This window comes from Haliaeetus leucocephalus, unplaced genomic scaffold (genome assembly GCF_000737465.1).
Source record: "Haliaeetus leucocephalus isolate CR32 unplaced genomic scaffold, Haliaeetus_leucocephalus-4.0 Scaffold395, whole genome shotgun sequence".
In the NCBI taxonomy this organism is placed as follows: Eukaryota; Metazoa; Chordata; class Aves; order Accipitriformes; family Accipitridae; genus Haliaeetus; species Haliaeetus leucocephalus.
Genome location: NW_010972831.1, coordinates 370,929 through 390,877, shown reverse-complemented (window position 1 = coordinate 390,877; position 19,949 = coordinate 370,929). Strand labels below are relative to the sequence as shown.

The 19,949-nt window shown below is 43.5% G+C and overlaps 1 protein-coding gene across 1 annotated transcript in view; it reads right to left on the bottom strand.

Annotated features, from left to right (window-relative positions):
* The window catches only part of MYBBP1A (MYB binding protein (P160) 1a), a 62,710-nt gene that overhangs the window by 41,953 nt on the left and 808 nt on the right, over positions 1-19,949 (bottom strand). The window contains exons 2-21 of the mRNA XM_010573896.1: positions 19,778-19,873; positions 18,807-18,890; positions 18,331-18,405; positions 17,792-17,899; positions 16,542-16,732; positions 16,086-16,253; positions 14,603-14,720; positions 11,906-12,195; positions 10,870-10,977; positions 10,123-10,248; positions 9,156-9,359; positions 8,384-8,492; positions 7,896-7,983; positions 6,644-6,795; positions 5,840-5,929; positions 5,018-5,158; positions 4,137-4,301; positions 2,911-3,068; positions 1,946-2,080; positions 602-713 (exon numbers count right to left, since the gene is read on the bottom strand). Of these exons, the coding sequence (XP_010572198.1) occupies positions 602-713; positions 1,946-2,080; positions 2,911-3,068; positions 4,137-4,301; positions 5,018-5,158; positions 5,840-5,929; positions 6,644-6,795; positions 7,896-7,983; positions 8,384-8,492; positions 9,156-9,359; positions 10,123-10,248; positions 10,870-10,977; positions 11,906-12,195; positions 14,603-14,720; positions 16,086-16,253; positions 16,542-16,732; positions 17,792-17,899; positions 18,331-18,405; positions 18,807-18,890; positions 19,778-19,873 (2,718 nt within the window). The remainder of the gene's footprint in view (positions 1-601; positions 714-1,945; positions 2,081-2,910; positions 3,069-4,136; positions 4,302-5,017; positions 5,159-5,839; positions 5,930-6,643; positions 6,796-7,895; positions 7,984-8,383; positions 8,493-9,155; positions 9,360-10,122; positions 10,249-10,869; positions 10,978-11,905; positions 12,196-14,602; positions 14,721-16,085; positions 16,254-16,541; positions 16,733-17,791; positions 17,900-18,330; positions 18,406-18,806; positions 18,891-19,777; positions 19,874-19,949) is intronic.

The window sequence follows — 19,949 nt, the reverse complement described above, 5'->3', positions numbered from 1 at the left end:
CAATACATAGGGTCACCAAATTCAGAGACCTGTGAAATTCAGCAGAGACAGTAGGTGAAAGGGAACCAGAGAGTAAGGCTCCCCAAGTAATAACACCCATAGCACACCCAGATGAAGAGTCTCCCTGCAAACAACTACCGCTGAAATCACAGCTGCTCCACACTCTCTTCACCCTGAGATAACTCAGCCCAAACCTCTGAGAGCTGGGAATTCACTCTCATCCACCACTGTCCTGTGCCTCCCTGCTCCTCAGCACCCTCCCAGAAAAGAACTCAGGAGTGACTGTCAAGAGAATTAATGGAAAAAGTAGCAAATCAGCCAGGAGAGCAGCATAAATATACATCAGGCTTCTTAGGCAATTAACCTGAATCCACTGTACATCAGCAGCCCCTGGTGGCTATGGGCAAGCAGGCACTGCAAAGGCAGGAAGGTGAGGGCCAGAAGGGGATGGGGAATTTGACAGCTTTATGGAAATCATGTAGACAGGTATCTGCAAGCAGCCGGAACAGCGAGACTGAATAAGCAAGGCCCACTCAGCGAAATGGGGTAATGTAACTTTACTGGCAAAAAACACTGCCTCAAAAGCAGGCTGCTGTCTAACCTGACAAGCCTGCGGGATGGTGTTGCTCTGTTTCTCTGGCAGAGGGGTAGGAGGAGTTGATGATTTATCGGTCGTGTTTCCTCTCAACACTTTGAGCAGGTATAATGAGGCACTAAAAAAGAAAAGGGGAGAACAGCAGTTACCACAGTGTCACGGTGCCACTGCAAAGCCACCTGCGGGCAGAGGCCAAGTGATGCAGGCAGCTTATTCTGTGACAAGGGGTGTTAAAGAGTCTGAGAGGGCCACTTCTCTCAGTCCAACCCTCTCTCGCCAGACCTAAAGACAAATAAATCATTTCATTATCTGTCACTGCAGTCAGACATCCTCATTATGAGCCTGGTTTCCTCAAGCTCATGCTTTTGCGTAGCACTGCTTGAGGACTTCTGCATTTGCCCAGGATTTCCAAGCCTGCACAGCTCAGCCAGTGCTGCAGTGCAGCCCTCTCAGCCCAGGCTGCTATGTGTCTGGAGAACTCAGGCATATCAACTGAGAGAGCATGCAGACAGTCTGCTGCTTTTGAGAAATGTTGTATTAACTGGGCACAGCTCCACTCAGGACTGCCACTGCCAGGAAGCTGTCAGGGAGCCATGCGGCATACACAGCCAGCTCTGTGTTGCCAGGAAGTACCACAGTTCCTGCACAGCCACAAGCCAGGTGTGCTGCAGAGCCAACATGGCATGATGGCACTGGGTTGACCATGCAACATGGTACCCACTTCACACACAGCTGTGTTGAGAAATCCCAGACAGAGTATCAAAGTCCTCCTGAAACTGCCTGCAAGTCACGAGAGAACCTACTGATAAATAGCATTCCCATTTACACCAGGAAACAGCAAGATTGCTTATGTTTCCTAACAAATACACATATGGCTTATCCTAATTCACCTGCATTCAGCAGCAAAGGAGTGAATACTGGTACATACAGTCAGGACTCATAATCATTATTGTCCTCATTGTGCTATCACGGAGACAGTAAAACACCGTACTTACCAAACGATCATTGCAGATTGACTATAAATTACACTCATCCCCACACTGAATCACACACAATTCATTACTCCCCAATGAAGCCTCAAGGAAGCGCTTCCCATCACCATCAGCAAAGCTGTACCAGACCATTTCTGTATCACAAAGCCCACAGAAGATGATCACCAAAAAACGGACACCTGTTTGAAAATGTTTCAGAGTGCCAGGATTATTGACTAGTCCTCATGTAAGACACAGATGCTGGCACCTAGCCTTCATCGAGTCTCTCGCTTCTCTGAACTGTTTTAACATGCAACATTATGCCTGTTTACAGACCACCCCACAGCACAGAGTAGAGACGCTCCTTTTTAACACTCACCTGAAATAATAGAGAGCCACTGAAGAGTCAGTGTGCTTGCAGGCTTTCTTCACAAGCCTCTCCACAAAAGCATGCAAATCTTCTTTCAGGGCATCCACTCTCTTGCAGTACTGCTTAGTTCGGCACAATGAGTTCCTGAAAGAGCATTAAAAACAAACCCAAAGCCATTACCTACAGAAAGGGCTCTGGGAAACAGATTGCTATGAACCCTTATTACTGGGCTCAGGGCGACACATAAACAAAAATGGTGCTAGCTGTGGGCAGCAAAAGAGGCAGTCATTGCTGTGGCAAGAAGGGTGAGGAGACTTAACCGCTCTTTGCCTTCAAGCGCCTATTTAGGCATCAGAGTCAACTTCCCTCCAGAGCTCCCACAAAGGGGATTAACTGGCTCAAACGCTGTTACTGCAGAACTGCTTCTCAACGGGGGGTAGAGAGCAGCACTGAGGATGTCAGCAAGTGGTGTACAGAGGACACATCATGTCACACACCACGCATTATGTCTGTGTCTAGCTTATATCATGCCTCACTTCTGACCGTGAACAGAGAGAATTTGCACCCTGCCTGTCTCAATAATAACTTGTTGGGAGTTTTGTTCCAGCCACAGCAGCAACTCGAAGCCTAGGGATTTGTTGCATGGTCTGACTCAGAGGTCAGAGGCCTGTGAAGATGTTCAGTGGCATGGCACCGTGCCTACAATACCAATGTTTGTTCTTAAGGTTTCCACCTGCAGACAGGTTTAACACTTGAAGTCCCTTAGACTAGAAAACCAAGATCCTGATTTCTTTTCTGCAGGTTATGACTAAGCATCATGTGCATGTGTGGTGCTGGTAACCTAATTCTACACATAACCTATAAGCACAACAATTGTCTTTGATCTTAGAAAGGCCACCTTCTGGGATTCAACCAACACCACTGGTGCCTATCAAAAGCTATTGCCTATTATCTGGAGGACTAAGGACACTTACTTGAAGATATTGGCTGTTTTCTGGAGGAAGTCAATCTCCTGCTTGTCAGAGTCTGAGCTCATGCATTGTTCAATCACCCGAAGCAGGGGCTCAATGACATCAAACACCAAGGGGTTCTCTGATTGCTTAGTCAGGAATGCTTCAATCAGATCCAGCACCTGCAAACATAGTTATTGATGTAAGAACTAATGCAGACACAGAAATATGATGTATCTACCCAGAGCAGCTCCTTCACAGACTGCAGTGTGCTACACAGCAGCTGAAGGGGGCTAGAGAAAACTATTTGCATCTGAGATCTGTACACCTTCTGCTATCATTTGTACTGCTAGGGCATGAGAAACTGAAAATTAAAAATTCGAAACTGAAGATTAAAGGCTGCCTGTTGACTTCAGCCTATTTTGTGCAGTGACACCATTTAGAAACAGCAGTTACGAGAATCACTGCCACATGGCCAGACCAGCAGTCACTATAACTTGGCACATATCTCTGTTAGCACCATTAACTGATAGCTCTCACCCCTGTGGGGCCCACTTGACTTCCAGACAGTGCATTAGCATAAGATCAGCCTCTTATAGCACAGCATCAGAGTGAAAATGCAGTAAAGCCAATGGATCGCTACACCATTCAGGCTTCATCTTGGCTAATCTGACATGAGACATTTCTATATGTGAGCGGCTGGAACTGTCCCTGGATGCTTGAATATCCTGGACAGTCCACACTGACACCAGGTGGCCTGAAGTCAGTATTACAGTCACAAATAACCAGGGGGTGTTAGCCATAATCCTCCTGATTTTATTAGCATAACAAGCCAAAAAAAAGCTTACACTGCAAAATTGCCAGAGGGATTTTATGCATGTCACACTAAGGCACATAGAGCTTGTCCAGTTTACAAAAACTGACAGGCACCTACACCTTTGGGTAGGTGTGGGGAAGGATCTAATAAACTTAATCATTTCAGATCAGCAAATGGAAACCACAGTTCACTTTTTGATAGCACAGTCCTGTTTTTTGTTTTGAAGTAGGCATATGAAGCTTCCAATCAATGACCATGATCTTGCTGTGCCAGGTGCTGTACAAAGCCAGAACAATCCAGTCCCAACCTGCAGAAGCTTACAACATACATCTATGTCCAAGCTGTTCAATGTTAAGTAGCTCATGGCATGCAGTACACTAAAACTAATGTTCTAGTAAGCCAGAGGTCTTCACACCGAACACTTAGCTCCCACCTTAATCTTGAAATCCCTCCGTAGGATCTTCTCTTTCCGCATCCTGTCTTTCTCATCCTTCTTCGCCTGGATCCGTTTTTGCTGCTCCGCAAAAAGGGCTGAGATATTCTTGTCAAGAGCCATCATAGCCTCATCATCCAGCTCTTCATCACTCTCATCTCCTCCCTTTTGTTTTTAGAATGCAAAAACAACACGTCATTTCATGTACTTCAAAAAGACACTGGGGAGAGAACCGCAGCCAAGAGCAGACTCACAATCACAGTAGAGATGTAGCTTCCTCTAGACCCAGAATAACAACATGGGGAGGGAAAACAGATGCTCAGATCAATGAAAAATCTAGGAAATATGAGCTATCAGGCAATCCTGGGTGCACAGTACTAACACAGAACTAGAGGATCAGGAGAGGGAAGAGGCTGAGGTTTTGACACTTACTCCCTCTGTGCTGCTGCTCCTTCAGTAAAGAGGTTAATATGTTACTATGTCTGTAGCCTTTACAGGAATCATTAAACCACACTCCAGAACTGCTACAAGAAGTCTCCAGAGTGGCCTACAGCAATCGCGCTCCTCCACACAGGCCAGCCAATACAGGCACCACATAACAGTATCTCAGTGCTTCAGTTCACATCAATCTTGTTTATTACAGGCAAGAATACAAGCTATATCAGGCTAGACTGGACAAGCAAAAGCACTCAAGACACACTAAATAGAAGACTTATTCCCACAGCTTGCTTTGAAGATCCTGACCTCCTGCTTCAAATGCCATACAAAGATGACTGCCAGGGTTATCACTGCATGGGCTCAGATAGGATGTGGGCATTAGATAATCTTTCACGACCCCGAACCTCCTGGTATCTGCATCAAGGTAGGCAGTGAAAACGTACCAATGCATTCCCTGCTTGGAGAACATTCATCAGCTGGGTGCGAAAATCATCATCAACTTCTTCATTCTTTTCCTCATCTTCACTGTCATTTTCTTCCTCAGTGTCGCCTTCATCTGAGGAGTCCTCACTTCCTTCCTCATCCTGAGGAAGAAAAGTTCATCTCCTGACCCCACCGTTCTTCAAGCCCTACTCAATTCTCAGATGTATCACTGTTCAGAAATAAAAACTCAGGCCTCCCCTCACCCCATTGCCTTGCTTTCAGCCCTCAGATTCAAGTAAAGACAACTCAGATGAGATACCAGGTCTTCACAAGACCTAAAGGCAGAACGTAATACAGACTTCTCTGTCATATTAAACCAGTATCAAAAAGAAGCTTCCAAGGAACATCTGAAGTAACAGCTGCCATCTGACTCTCCTTTCTGCTAATGCTTATAATGCTTTGTGACTCAAATCTCTGCAGTTCTTAAAACCCAAGATCTTGAATTCAGATGGCTGTGCATCAAAGCAACGATTCAGTCTGCGGCTGCAAAAAAGAGGCCTCTGCTAATTTCAGGATGCAGTCATTTGTTCTCAGGAAGTCATCTATTCATACAGCCATACCTACAACAGCATTTTCCTTCAAGGCCAACAGGCTAATAAACATGCACTTCCAACATGCCATTTGTGTGTTGCACTTTTAAAATAAATCTTAATAGAGCAACAGCCATTTTACTCAAGACAGAGAAATGCAATTATGTCTAATACCACAAATCATGAGAAACATTATTTTTAAACAGTGAAGGTCTGAAGAGTATTTGTCACTGGCAATGGCACATCAACTACCGTGTCCTGTGCAGATTTGATCTTTTTCTCTGATTCTTCCATCACAACAACAGCACTCTCTTCATTTTGCTCTTGGTATGGGTCAAGAACCTGCACAAAAGAGGGACTTGTGTTTTTTCAGTGTTTTGTTTTGATGCATTTCTTGTGTACAACAGACAAGAATTTCGGCACAATAAGCCAGCTGAATAATGAAACAGTAAATAAGGGCATTCAACTTCCTGGCTTATAATATCATGTTTGTTAATATGCTAAGTTCTTTCTATAAGAAACAAAAGAGGTGGACAAAACTGAAGAGGTTGGTGACATCACAAATTTTGATTTGTTACAAATGAAGTATTAGGTTTATCATATAAAGTACCTGATAGCTCATCTTTGCAATCCACATATTACTCTCTCAGAAGACATCACCTTACTCAGTGGTACAACCAATTCAGATTTTCAGTGTCACTTATTTTTACCACCTCTAAGCTTTTAGCCTTTCTAGAAAAAAGTTGTTACCATTTATACTTACATATAAAATCTACCAGCTATATAAACTGACACAGGAATATCTTCAGCCTAAAACTACCAAAGAATACAGCTTAAAGTTAGCAGATCTCAGGCTCCCATTAAAAAACAAACAAACAAACAAAAGCCCCCAAGAACCACTCTCTGTAAGCTGCATTTAAAATTTGATAGCACACACTGTCAGATATTTTCTAAATCAAGGAGGCTTTTATTTAATCCCAAAATAGAGACATGCCTGTGTATCTGTTAGGGACAAGACAGGTGAACAGTACAATGCCCTACTAGTGCCTCACTTACGTCCAGGATTAGCTGCAAGCCCCTCTTGGTCAGGTTAGGGCATATCCGTACAAACACGCTCTTGGAAATCCGACGTACAAGTAGGCTGGGCTGGGCAAGGAGGGAGAGAAGGATTTCCACCATCACCTCAACCCATCCTGGCTCTGCATTGTCTGCACAGGAACAAACAAACAATGACAGAAAGGGGCAAAAACACTGCACTGGCACATCAATAAGAGACTACAGAAAAAAGATAGTCCTTCTAGCTGATCATTAGAAGTACTCGTTCAACAACACAGACCAGAGAGAACCGAGTGTCAAGCTAAAGACTGTAGCTGTGTTGGAAGGCTACTAACTGTAGGGAGAAACATGCTTTGCTTAGGCCACTGCAAAGCCTTACCAGGTAACAAAATCTACTATTGATTAAATCATTACTTAGATTAGCAGTTCTGCAAATCATGTGACACCTACTTGGCTGCATTAAAGCAATCAGCAGCTAGTCAGCAAAGGTATATATATTTTTATAGTGTTTCCAATGAAACCAGGGGTCACAGCAACCCATGAAAAGCACTGACATTTGAAACTGGTCCACTAGTTCAAAAGTTTGGGAATCCTAACCTACATACAACCAAGCCACCATAGAATTACAGCTTTTATTTTCACAGTACCAGTACCCTCAAATTTACACAGAGATTTAACGAGAACAACAGGACCACGGTTAGAAAGGAAGTCAAAACACCAAGCCTGTTTTTTTCCTGGCCAAGTCCCAACCTAGCTCCACAGGCCCTAAACAAGGACTAGCCTAAATTAGCAAACAGGCTGTATCTACACACAGGACACATTTAGTTTGCCCAGAACTTGAGCTGTGAAAGTACCAAGTTTCAGGGCTGCAGGCTGTTAGGAAAGCCCACAGCTTTGCCCGGGCAGATGCCACCACTTCAGTCAAGCTCTTGGCCAGCACAGAACAAGGACTCAAAAAGACTGAACTCCCTTGGACACTGCTCGTCTGAACAATGGCCAGCAGTGAAGCCCACCTATCCTTTAAGAGGCACACAGGAACACAACGCACTGAGGACACGGATAGAGAGCTAGAGCAAGAGACAAGAAATTCAGAAAGACAAGAGAATGAAGGAGAGGGGATTCTCCTGGGGATAAGTGCATCAAGCCAGAACCGATGCAGTCAGAGTGCTTCACTAATGCAGAACTGCCATCTTCTGTCTTTTGACAGACCATTAACAATGCCACCCCATTTCTTTCTGTAGGAAGGACTCACCAGTCTTTTTCTTCTTAGGTTCTTTGCTGAATGCCTTCTCTGTGCAGTTCAGAAGGTCACTCAGAATATCCATTGTTTCAGACTGATTCTGTTTGATCACAAGCAGACAGTAAACACCCTCTCTGAATTCCCCACTACCAACAGCAACAGGTGGAATATACCCCAAATCTAAGGACCTCTCTAAATAGATACAGATATTAAAATCTGCTATTACAACCCTTTTGCAGAACAAAATATGAAACTAAGTAAAAATTGCTCCACTCAGCAGCAAATAAAGGGCAGAACTAACGCTCAGGCCAAGCTTTGCCCCTGTAAGTCAATGTATACAGTTAGTGTAAGAATCACAGTTTATTAGCTGCCAGTTGCCCATTTTTAGAACCCTGAGGCTGTGAAAGATTGGATCTCTGAACACAAACTCTCCAGCTCAGTGCTCAGAAAGCCCAGCTATCAGCCCAATGTACACCACAAATATGCTTCAGAGGTCTTACCTTGAAAAGATGAATGGCCATTAAAAGCAGAAGTTGCTGGAAAGCAATGACTTTGGCACTGTCTGATTTATTTTCCTTCTTCTGCAAATTCTTCACAGACTGAAGCGTTCTGAAGAAAGAAACCCTTCTGAGTCTTTCACAATTGCAACAGCAAATCCTCTCTTACGATCAGACTAAAAACATGACCAAACCCATAGTACCATTTTCTGTACTTAACATTTAATTTATTGAAATTGGACATACATATAGTACAAAATCTTAACCCAACAATAGTATCTCACTGTGTGTAGCTAACAAAAAACTCTGCACTTGGGCACAGGCTAGATTCCTAATACTACAGTCAAGGCATAGACCTTTATGGAAAATCAAGCTCAGAAAAGAGCACCAGAAAAGAGTCACTGAGAACTTAGTGCAGGCATTATTAGGAGAAAAGATTAGCAGAGTTACAATCATGTTTGGGAGAGGGACTATGAGCAAAAATAGAAAAGTACGTGGTCACCTACACATAGTTAACACACAGAAGGAACAGGAAGAAAGGAATGGGGTGATGAGAAACAGAAAGGCATCCTGAAACTCAGCCACAGGTGCAGGATACTCAAAGGGAGAAATAGAACTGCCACTGTCTGTAAAATGGCTCTGCTACAGTAGCCACAACAGCAGGAGGATGAGAGAACACAATCTCTCTTTTACTGGCCCAAAGAGAGACTAAGACTAGGGCTTTTCAATCTTCCCCATTTCACCAACCCAGCACTCAGCTTCCCAAGTCTCTCACCTCTCCCAGGCATCCCTCTGTCCCTTGGTAAAAGGCTTCACAGCTTTGACATGCTCACTGGAGAGCAGCTTGTTGGCATACTCAACAAGGAGAAAGATCCACAGCTTCCCATCTGCAGTCACACCATGGATATGCTTCTCTCTCAAGGCTGCAGCCTTTGCTGTATCCCCCAAAACAGTCAAGGTGTTTAAAGTCTGAAGTAACCTACAAAGAAAAACAGCCAGCATGTTACTGGCAGAGGAACCAGACGGCCTTCTCACACTCTCCAAAATAATGCCCATCAGTAGAGCACTCTCATCCCAGAGCTCTGGTCACTCATTGCAACCTAGATTCACAGGGCCTAAGTTTCAACCCATGCCTGTATCCAAGTACAGTAATGTATAGCTCATCGTCTTGGTGTTCCCAAGCACACCTGGTGCCCCCAAGGACAGTGACTATTATTCTCAGTCGTTCCCCATTCTGTGTCCTCCCTCTACTGAGGTTGGAGCACCAGCTTTGGCGCTCACCTAAAAGCATCTATTACTACCACCTCCATCTCCCTTAGTACAGGGAGGACTGCAGAGCCATCAGCAGCTCAGATGCAGAGCAGACAGAAAGCCAACAGCAACCCACACAACCCCACCACCTCCCTCTTGGATCCTTCCACTTCCAGCTTGCAACAGAGGCAATGGAAATCTTATGAGAGAAAGCAGTGTGAGCTCAACTCTATACCTACCTGTCATCACACACAAACTCAGCAGGTTTGCCATGCAAAATTACGTTTTTATTGGTCAAAACTTAAGGATCTTTGGGAAATCCATCTAGGATCTCCTTAAAAAAAAGCCATTCCCTTGTCCTGGAGTCAATCAAACGCTCCAATAGCAGCTCACAATCCTAAACTTCTTGCCCTGCCATTCGCAGGCTGATCTTATCCTCGGGGAAAAAAAGAAACATTTCCAAACTTAAAGCTTGCAAGCAAAATCCTTACCCAAAGAAGTAGTTTTCTGCCACTGAATGAGCCTCTTCATCTAAGGGGTCTGATGGAAGGACATTCGCCTCACTTATTTGGGAAGTCTTTTTCTTAGTCTCAAAGAAAGCATGGAAGAAGCAAAACCTAGAATTGACACAAACAAGAACAAAATTAAGAGCCAGCTGGGTCATAACAAAGCAAAAACAGCCCATGTGTGCAAACCAAATAGCACCACACATTCACCACATTTTTATTCAAGGATGTTCAAGCACTGAAAAAAGTCACTATTTACAGTAAGACCCTTTCCTCAAGGTACACGGGGTAAAGAAGAGAGAAGGATGCTCAGAACTTCACAAAAGTGAAGTGCCAACACTTGAAACCACATGATTCAATATTCAGACTGTCAGACTGGGGTCATAGCCTCCAAGACTTTTAAACCGACAGATAAATACTTATTAAGATCTGATGCAAAGATTACAAGTACTATCTTCAAGCAGTTTCAGTAACAAGAAACCTAAAATTTACTGAAAATAAATGGGACTAAGGTGATTTTAAGTGCCTGAACTACTTATGACAAGAGTTAGTCCAAGTCTGCAGAAGGTATTTTGAAAACAGAACCCAGTCTCCTAAACTATTTATGTTATGGAATATTTCCACTACTGAATTTGCCTAGTGTCACGGGGACAGCTTACCTGGAATATTGCTATAGAGCTAAACATAATTATTCCAAGCACACGTTGCATTAAGTCTTTAAATCATCCTCACCTGGAAATGTCCATCACAAGGCTCTCTTCTTTTTTCACTGGACTTTCAATGATGTTAGCAAGTCGGTGGATGATCCATTTTCTTAATCGAGTAATCTTATGTTGTGGTCTTTCAATAAGGAAGTGGACACAATCAGTAGTTTGAACACTATCCCAAAATAAACACAAACCACACAATCCACTGCAGCAAGAGGTGACTTCCAGATATTTAGAGGCTTTACACTAAAGATGCCAGTTATGTAGTAAGAAAGCAACAGGTACATATGAAGAGATATAATCTTCCCAAGTTTGCTTTTTACTATGCCAAAGAGTCTATTTACCCCACTAAGGTACTGCAGTTTAGCAAAAAGCACTTCAGGAATTGCAGTAGTCAGTAGAGTGAGGTTATAGGCGCACAAGTAACACACAGACATACTGTTTTAACAGCTTACATCTTTGGAAGAGGCCCCCGCAGGTAACCCAGTACCCGCAGCAACAAGTTGCGGATATTCAGCAAATAGCAGTGCCAAGGAGGATAGAACTTTCTCTTGGAAAGTTTTCCTAGCTAGAAATTGCTACAAATGCCTACAAAGGATATAAATATTTTCAGGCTACTCTTGATGCATGGAAGGGGGTGCTTTGCTGTGGCCTAAGGAGACAAGAGCACCCAGGCCAGTTTAATAGTCAGATAAAAGGGATGCACAATTCCTACAAAGACCTGAGAGTCTGTAGTGAAAAAGGAAGCCACTGGACATCTTTGCCAAAGCAACTGTCAGGGCTAGAAAAGCAAGAGAAAAGGCTTCTTTGGTGATCCAGTCTGCTTTGGTCAGGCTGGCTGGTTCTCACCATGCTTGCCCCTATTTGCAGAATTGAATTTTGTCCCAGCAAGAGTCAGATGCTGAGGCTAAACCTTCTGGGACAGAGGCAACAGAACAGGTGACAATTGTCAACTCATGGGAAGGGAACCAGCAAACGTTGGCTGTCCAAACCAGACTTCACAGAGGTAGCTACTCTAACCACAAAACAGAAAAAGGAAGGTGCATCATCTATACACTCACATGTTTACATTCTCCTGGTTCTGTTTTTGCCGGTTACTTGAGAAGTCTAAACAACAGTCAAAGTCTGGCCTGAGGAACATGTCTTTGAGCCAGTCAATATATTTTTGCAATGCCACTGGCTGCAGGTGTCTGACTACCCTGGAAGAGCTGGACAACACTGGATAGCCTTGATTGGTGAGAGTAGAGAAGCCGATCATCACTGCCAGCTGCCTCTCCAGGTCATCACAGCTGTTCAGAAATTCATCTATATATCCTTCCATCTCTGGAGCAAACTTAAATCGGTCTGGAAGCTAAAAAACATGGTCAAACAAGCAGGTTAGGAACCTCACACTGAGTCTGAGTGTCTTTGTAAGTACAAATCACTTTACGGATTTGACTGCAGTAAGTAAATTAAAGTCATGTGCCTGAACATTTGTCATAAGTCATACAGCAGGTCATCAATTTCACCTCATGGTCCTCCTCACATAGGAGCAACCACTGTAAGCAACCACAGAATCCTGTCATGTACCAACTTCAACCCTTTAATTTGCACCTTCCCCAACAGTCAGGCTTCAGTGGGCTGGACCACATGCTGGCCTGTGCAGCTAAGCTCCTAGCCTGATCAACTCTTACTTTGGGTGAAAGTCCAGGGTGTTTCTCACATCATGTGCCTTAGACCTTCCCTCGATTTGGAAATTCACCCACATCAATTCCGGTCTCAGCTAGCAGCCCTAGAGCTTGCTGACCTACAGTGGGTAGAACAAATCCCACCTCCTCTCCCTGGCACTCAGAAGTGTTGAGGCATTCTGAAAGGAGGGGGAGTTGACATGTTTAACCTAAAATCCATATCCTGAGGTGTTCCTGCTTTGTGCTAAGCCCTATCCTCAGTCCTGCCACTGATCCATAAGGCATACAGCTGGCAGGCTGTTGGCCCTGGAATACCATCCAGCAGCATACAGACCACCAGGACATGTCCCATCTCACCACACATCCTATTTCCTTATGTTCTTTCATAGCTCACAGTGTTCAACTCCACTCATTTGTTCTGGAAAAAACCAAAAGCATAACTGGAGAAACCTCGAAGAGGGCAAGCTGTGGCTTCATTCCAAAAATGCAATGCAACTTCTGTAAATTAATAAACCAACTTGTTTGGTATAGCGTCATGATCAATGCAGTGACCTGGCAGGAGCAGAAACAGTAATGAAAGTCTAGGGAACACTGTTCTTTTAAATAAAGGGACTATAAATTCCTAATTAACCACAGATCCATCCAATTATAACATAAATACCCCTGCAAGAAATCTCACACAAAACACAACTTAGCAAGCTCCTGCTTCCACTGTTGGAGAGCTCAATATTTGTGCATCAGTATGAAAACTGGGAGAAAACCTCCAGGAGAGACTGCTGTAAACAGGCTAATAACTCACAACAGGGGTTTCATCAATCATCTCTCAACAAAAGCAAATCAAGTACATTTTCTCCCATGTTGAAAAAAAGTGGATTCAGGAAGATAACTGTCAGTAAATACCAGATTCAAGCTTTGCCTAGTTCCATCTCCAACAACAACCAAAATTCCGTAAGAAAGTACAAGATAACAGTATTTGCTTTCCAAAACAAACAATCTGTGTCAAGGGACAAAACACAACAAAACAAACCCACAAAAACAACAAATTCAAGCTAAGATCTTTTCTACTTCCTCATCATCAACAATATTGGGGGTTTCGCTTTCCATATAGTCAATCATTGTCTTCAGTGGATTTGTACGTTTCAGACAGGAATTAAATTAACAAATTTTTTGATGCACATGGAAGAACACAGCCTAATTCACTGCGCAACAAGCATAAAAAGCAAGAAACAGGAAAACAACTAAGTTAGTGGATAAACCCTGGAGAAAATTGGTCCATACAGGAAGGCACCACAGTAAGCATTATTTTCAGAGTAAACCCACACACCTATTGCTGCTTTGATACCAGAACAGAAAGACTGCAAAGTCCTATTCCTCCCAAGAGAGACCAATGATTTTTGGGCCCACATGAAGAGGCTAAGGATTATGTTACCACAAAAAGCCAACCCAAAGCCCATTTTTATCAGTATTCCCCTTTTATTCTTCCCCCCTTTATTGCAGAGATGTGTTGTTTGCTGGCTTCCCAGGAGGGAAGGAGGAAGAGGAGTTCCAAAATCCAATTCCCAAATAAAATTTGTGCTTAAACCTCAGATGTGCTTATTGAAACAAGCACTAACATAAACAAAAGCATGAGTTGTCCCTTTTTGTCTTTGCCTTCAAACGTTCATGCAACACCCAGCACAATGACAGACAAAAAGGAGCTTCTGGACACGCAAAATCAAAAGGACTGTTAAAGGATGACATATGACATTGTCAATATGCTGAGAGCTGCCCTTCCTCTGCTTCCCCCATCGTTAGAGCTTTCTCAGCAACATCAGTGAAAGCAGGTGGGTCAGTGCTGAACAATTTCAAAACCCTTAAATTAAGTCTGACTGAAAAATACACAAATAGGCAATGACGATTAAACACAGTCTATACTCAGTCCACTGCAACCAGTGGTTATACAATAACCTTGCTTTTAGTAAGAGTCCAAGGTCTAAAATCACATAAACTTTTTTTATACAAGACAATGTGAAACTAGAAAGGAGGGTGGAGAGGACTTCTACTCAGGACAGGGTCTTTAGCCCTGACCACGAGTACTTTCAGAAGACCTACCTGAGTCGTTACAACGTGTTCTCCATACTGCTGCATCACTTTCCCTTTGAGAACCATCTGTAGCTGATCCAGAGACAACAAGGGGAGAGCACTGCCCAGCAACCGGTAGCACATGTAACTGAGTGGAAACAAAGAAGATTCCCTCAGGTAGAGGCACAGCAGTAAAGCCACACACAAGGGTAAGACAGAGAAGAAGTGGTGGGGCAGGCTACACAGAACATGCAGGAAGGCAGAAGTCAAAAATTCATGGACCCTGTGTTCAAAAATCCTACTGCCCAAAGCTTCTCTTCTGACCAGCATAGCTGCTAAGATCTCTCCCTGCAGCAGGTCCTCCGCTGTCTAGAAATAGATGAGTCCTCACCAGCAGTTCCTTCCTCAGTCCACTTTCTGGATCTCTTCTCCCTAGGTATTTTATTTCCACAGGCCTAATAAAAACTTACTTAGTTTTTGACTACAGAAAGTTTTGACAGCAACTTGCTGCCAAATTTGATCAGAATTGCCCAATGGGCTCAGGAGTTATTAGATGGACAGCCCTAGCCTCATTTCTTCAGGAAATCAGCGGTGCTTTTTGCACCACTGTTGAGCATACAAAGGGTATTTTCAGACCTACCCGAGCTAAGTCAAACAAGACTTAAACTGCTCAGGCTTGGAAAATGGTTTCCTTTCACTGTGATACTCATGTATTACATTAAGAAAATTTTTTGTAGGTGCACCTCTACACCTTTTAAACTCTTGATCTAAGAAAGATTTAAACCTGGCCACAGACTGCCTTGCTATGGTCCAAATTAAATTAACGTCCCCCAAAATGGTCACAGATTTGTATTCTGGATTTTGCAGCATTTTTGTACAGCATGAGTCTCAACAGACAACTTAAATAATCCTACGAAGATCTAGTATTTAACTTGGAAAAGGAACTGAAATAGCTACTGTTATGATGTCAGCGACAGCCATATCCTACTTAAAAACACGGACCATGTCAGAATCCAAACATATCCAGGCATTTTAATTCGGTCCATCCCACAAAGCACAAGTCCAGCAGTATTAGACACAAATTTCAGAACTAGGGTTTGTCTACACAGGAGCTGTCCTTCTTAAACCACGCAAACAAAGCCGAATGACCCTCCCTCTCAACCACTTAGAAAGAAAGGGACAGTACAGCTCCTCTGACAAGTCTTATAGGAGCAAGTTACAGATTTAAGACACCTTTATGCCCAATGAGGTGCATCACCTTTACGTGCTGTCCTAGTTAAGTTTAACCCCAAATTTGTTCTATGTCACAATTCTAAGAGAAATCTTACTAACTCCTGGTTTTAGGCTCCCTATAAAGTTTCTCATGAATACCTAAATAATCAAAAGCAAGTGCTCTCACATTGTTCATGAGAAACCATATGCTCCATCCTACGACAGGGCAGCAGCAGAAAGACTGGGGCAAGAAATAGAAGGATAATATGGAAGAGAACAAACAATGTATGTTAAAACAAACCTCACAGGTCCCGATTTCTCCTTCAGTAGCCCATTCTCCACACCTTCTTTCCAGAACAGTTCAAAGGCACCTTCCTTCAGTGAAACTTGTAGCAAATCAAACACTACACTGGGCAATTTCTTGTCCTTCTTCTCAGATTTGGCAGCACTTTGCAGAAGCTCTACAAGTCTAGAAGAAGAAAGAACATAACGTGAGAGATCTGGCCTGGAAGGGGATTGATGAAGGCCAAATTAATCCTGCTGAAGGACACAGCACGTTTCCTGAGCACAGCAGGCTGTGCCTCTTGGGAGAAATAAGAGCTATAATTTAGGAACCTGCATAACAATTAGCACCTAACCCTTAACAGCACCTGCAGTGGCAAATACAGGCAGGTATCAGAATGAAAGCCACGTTTCCCTCACTGCTAGCCAATAGACAGAGAATGTTGCATTTAGTGTTCCTTATTTAAGAACTTACCTGGGAATATTCTTCTCATTTACAACAGTAGGTGAGCCAAATAGCTTCTTCAGATTTTTAGGTTTCAGAACACTAGGGAATTTCTGTATGCCCACAAGCAAAAGGTGCAGGTTGTCTGGAGAGGTGAAGGCTGAAGCGAGGTCACTTTGCAAGATACCAAACAGGACCTCCTCAAACACAGCTTCAGGAACCTAGACAGGAATGAAGGTGAAAGCATATGAGAAACATCTGAGGGCACTTTACTAACTTGCTGTGTCGTATATTCAAATACCTGCACTGTAGGGCATTTTACTAAAAGCTTGCAGTGTTCTGGAAACTTTAGAAATAGTCTTTATGGTGACACAACCAAAAATAAATAATGGACGTGTCCAGTACTGCCATACAGTCCCCAGGTGCTTAACCATGTGGAGTAGGACAATATGTTGTCATCAGATAGCAATTCTGGTCAACTGACTCCAGCTGCAATCGTTCTCTTGTCCGACTGCTCCTGTCTGTACAGCTGTGCAGCCCAGGGAAGAGGAAACACTCTTGTATTAGCTTTTAATTATACCTCCCAAAAATAAGTTACTTGTTTCAATAGGATTTGCTGGTAAACAACTGTGTTCAATGGTTTTAGAGAAAACTGGATCCAACGTTTTCATCAATAAAATGAGAAAAGCACAAAACCCGCTTTGATTTGTATTTTTTAAAGATTGGATTCAAAATACATTTAAACCTAACGTCAAGACTAATTGACACAGAATACTTCCATACAAAACATCGTTTATTTTTTATTTAATGCTGTTAGTCTTCACGTCTACAAACAATATGCACATAAAAGAAGGAAATAAACAAACTCTTCTTTCACTACATACTCAGAGTTTTTACTCCATGTCCCTACATCCTTTCACTCCCAACAGCCCAAAATTCAACCTTAGGCCCAGGCATGGTGCATAAAAAAGGTTTGCTGTCTAGAGTTTTCAGCATACTTCTGTTCAAAAGAGCAGAAGGTCTAACGTACCACCCAAGCAAGTCAACTGGGAAAAAACAGACTACGGGTTTGTCCACGATGGAATCAGACCAAGCTATACTAGAGCATCCTTCCCAGAATAAAAGCATCTGCCTGCAGACAATACAGAAGACAACTCCCACAGTTTAAACTCACTCTTGCACACACACACTTTAACTTTCAACTATGAATAAACTAAGGAAAAAGCAGTCCCTGAAGCAAATTCCTCCCTCCTCCCATCCACCAGCTACTGTGGCTATACCTCAGACATGATGTCAATAAGAGTTTTGCGAGGGAGATCTCTGAGGTGTGCTTGGTGATGTGCCAGCTGCTGGAGAAGCTGGATGCTCTCCAGCAGAGCTTTCCGGTCCTAGAACGGAAACGTAAGCCAAAAACAGAGACATATATCAAAGATTAAGCTGAAGGCTCAGGTAATAATCCACTCTTGAGACCCTTATGCCTACTTGTAGTAAGAAACCTACACAATTGCTTCCTGATAGGCCACTAAGCTTTTCTCAAAATGGTGTTTTCTAGCTGTATGGGACAACAGATCCCTTCCTTCCAGGAGAGGTAGGAACCTCCTGTACTATCTGACACAGTTCCTACATTCTAGTCAGGAACAGACATTTAAAAGGCAGAAAAAGTCCTTGGATAATGCAAAAAAAAAATGAACTGAACTTGATGCTTCATGTCCCATCTCATCAACTAGCCAATGACCCAGCCTTTCTCTCCAGATCCTCTCTCTACTTCAGACAGCCCTAGAACCAGTAGTGAAAAACAACATAACGACAGTAATGTCACCTTAATAAGCCGGCCAGATTGAAACAGAGCCACAACTCCAAAAAAGTTTCCAAAAGCAGCATTTCTCACAAGTTTCTGGAAAAGAAAAAAAAAAAGCCAGGGGTTAAAAATCCACTTCCCTAATCAGTTAGATTTCACGTTCAGCTACAGTGCTGATCAGTGGAACGAGATGGCTGGAAGATCTAGCCGTGAACATCATGTCATATAAAGATAACATATAGAAAAGCACCCCCCTGCACTATGTTTAAGAACTGTCCTAGATTATCTTTCTGTCACATGGACGAATCTCAGCTAAAACTGGGCCAGCTGACAATGTCATCAACTTCCAGTTTTCACAAATATTTCCGTTATTTCATTATAGTAATTTGCTTTAGCAAGAACCCCAAAACTACAGTATCCAGGCACCAAGCCTTCACGGAACACAGAACAGTTAATTTAAACTAGCTGTTGGCTAATGCTGCTATGAGCCGACTCACCTTTTTCACTTTTTCCAGATTGTGTTTTTCTTTTATCTGTTCCAGGACACTGCACATTGGAATTTCCTCAAAAGCTTGCAAAACCTGAGGACATGGATGGAATAGCTCAGTTTGCAGTTCTTCCATTTTATGAAGTTTTATCGCATTCAGCCAAAATAGAGCTTAACAGTTGTTCGGCATAGCAGCAGATGTGCTGCTTTATTAGGCCAGAATAGAGATAACTAGATCAGTAAAAGATGCGTCAGAATAGGAACTAGCGTAGACATAAATATACCTGCTGATATTCCTGGGTTGTTTTTTTTTTAAGTACATGACATAGCAGGATTAATAATGAGAACATTTTGCTGCAACTGCATCACCCTGTAACAGAAGCAATGAAACTTTTCAACATGGGCAAGGCCCTGATCTAGGGGGGAAGAACACAGACTCTTCTGCACTACCAACTTCTTAGGTGATATGAGGTCAGATCCCACTGGTAATCCCAGCTGCTGTGACGCTTAGCTATGTTACAGCCTCAAACAGCATGGAGGAAAAAAAACCCAACAACTTTGAAGCATGTGTTAAAGGGTTGCCTTTTCAGATCTCACACATAAACCGCCCAACACCAAGAGCAAGTCAATTTTAAGAAGTCACAACAGTTCTAAGCGCAGCATATTTGAAAACCTGGTCAAAGTTTGCAAATTAAGGATGGTTCTTGAAGGAGGGCAGAATTCTGGAGCACGAGCGTGATACCGGTATAGCTTATACCTTTCTCAGCGTATTGTTTCTAAAACAGACTACTACCATTTAGAACCGTGCAACTTTCCTTTGCTGGCTGCAAGAGCCTTCCCTGCCACCTGCACGCAGAAGGTGCCAGAAGGGAGCCCTCCAGCCTCCTCACAGAGAACACGGGGGGACCCCAGGACCTGGCGGGGGTTGGGGAGGGGCCGCAGAGCGCCGAGCTTTTTTGCTCTGCTCCGGGCAATACTGACCTGGGCCAGGGCCAGGCTGAATCCCGGGCGGGCGGCCTCGCGGGTGGCTCCCAGCCCTTCCACCAGACGCTTGAGGGTGTACTTCAGCTCGTCGTCCTGAAAGAGAGACCCGGGTCGGCCGGTGCCCGCGCTCTTCCGAACCCGGCGGGGCTGCGGCCCCCCAGCCCCGCAC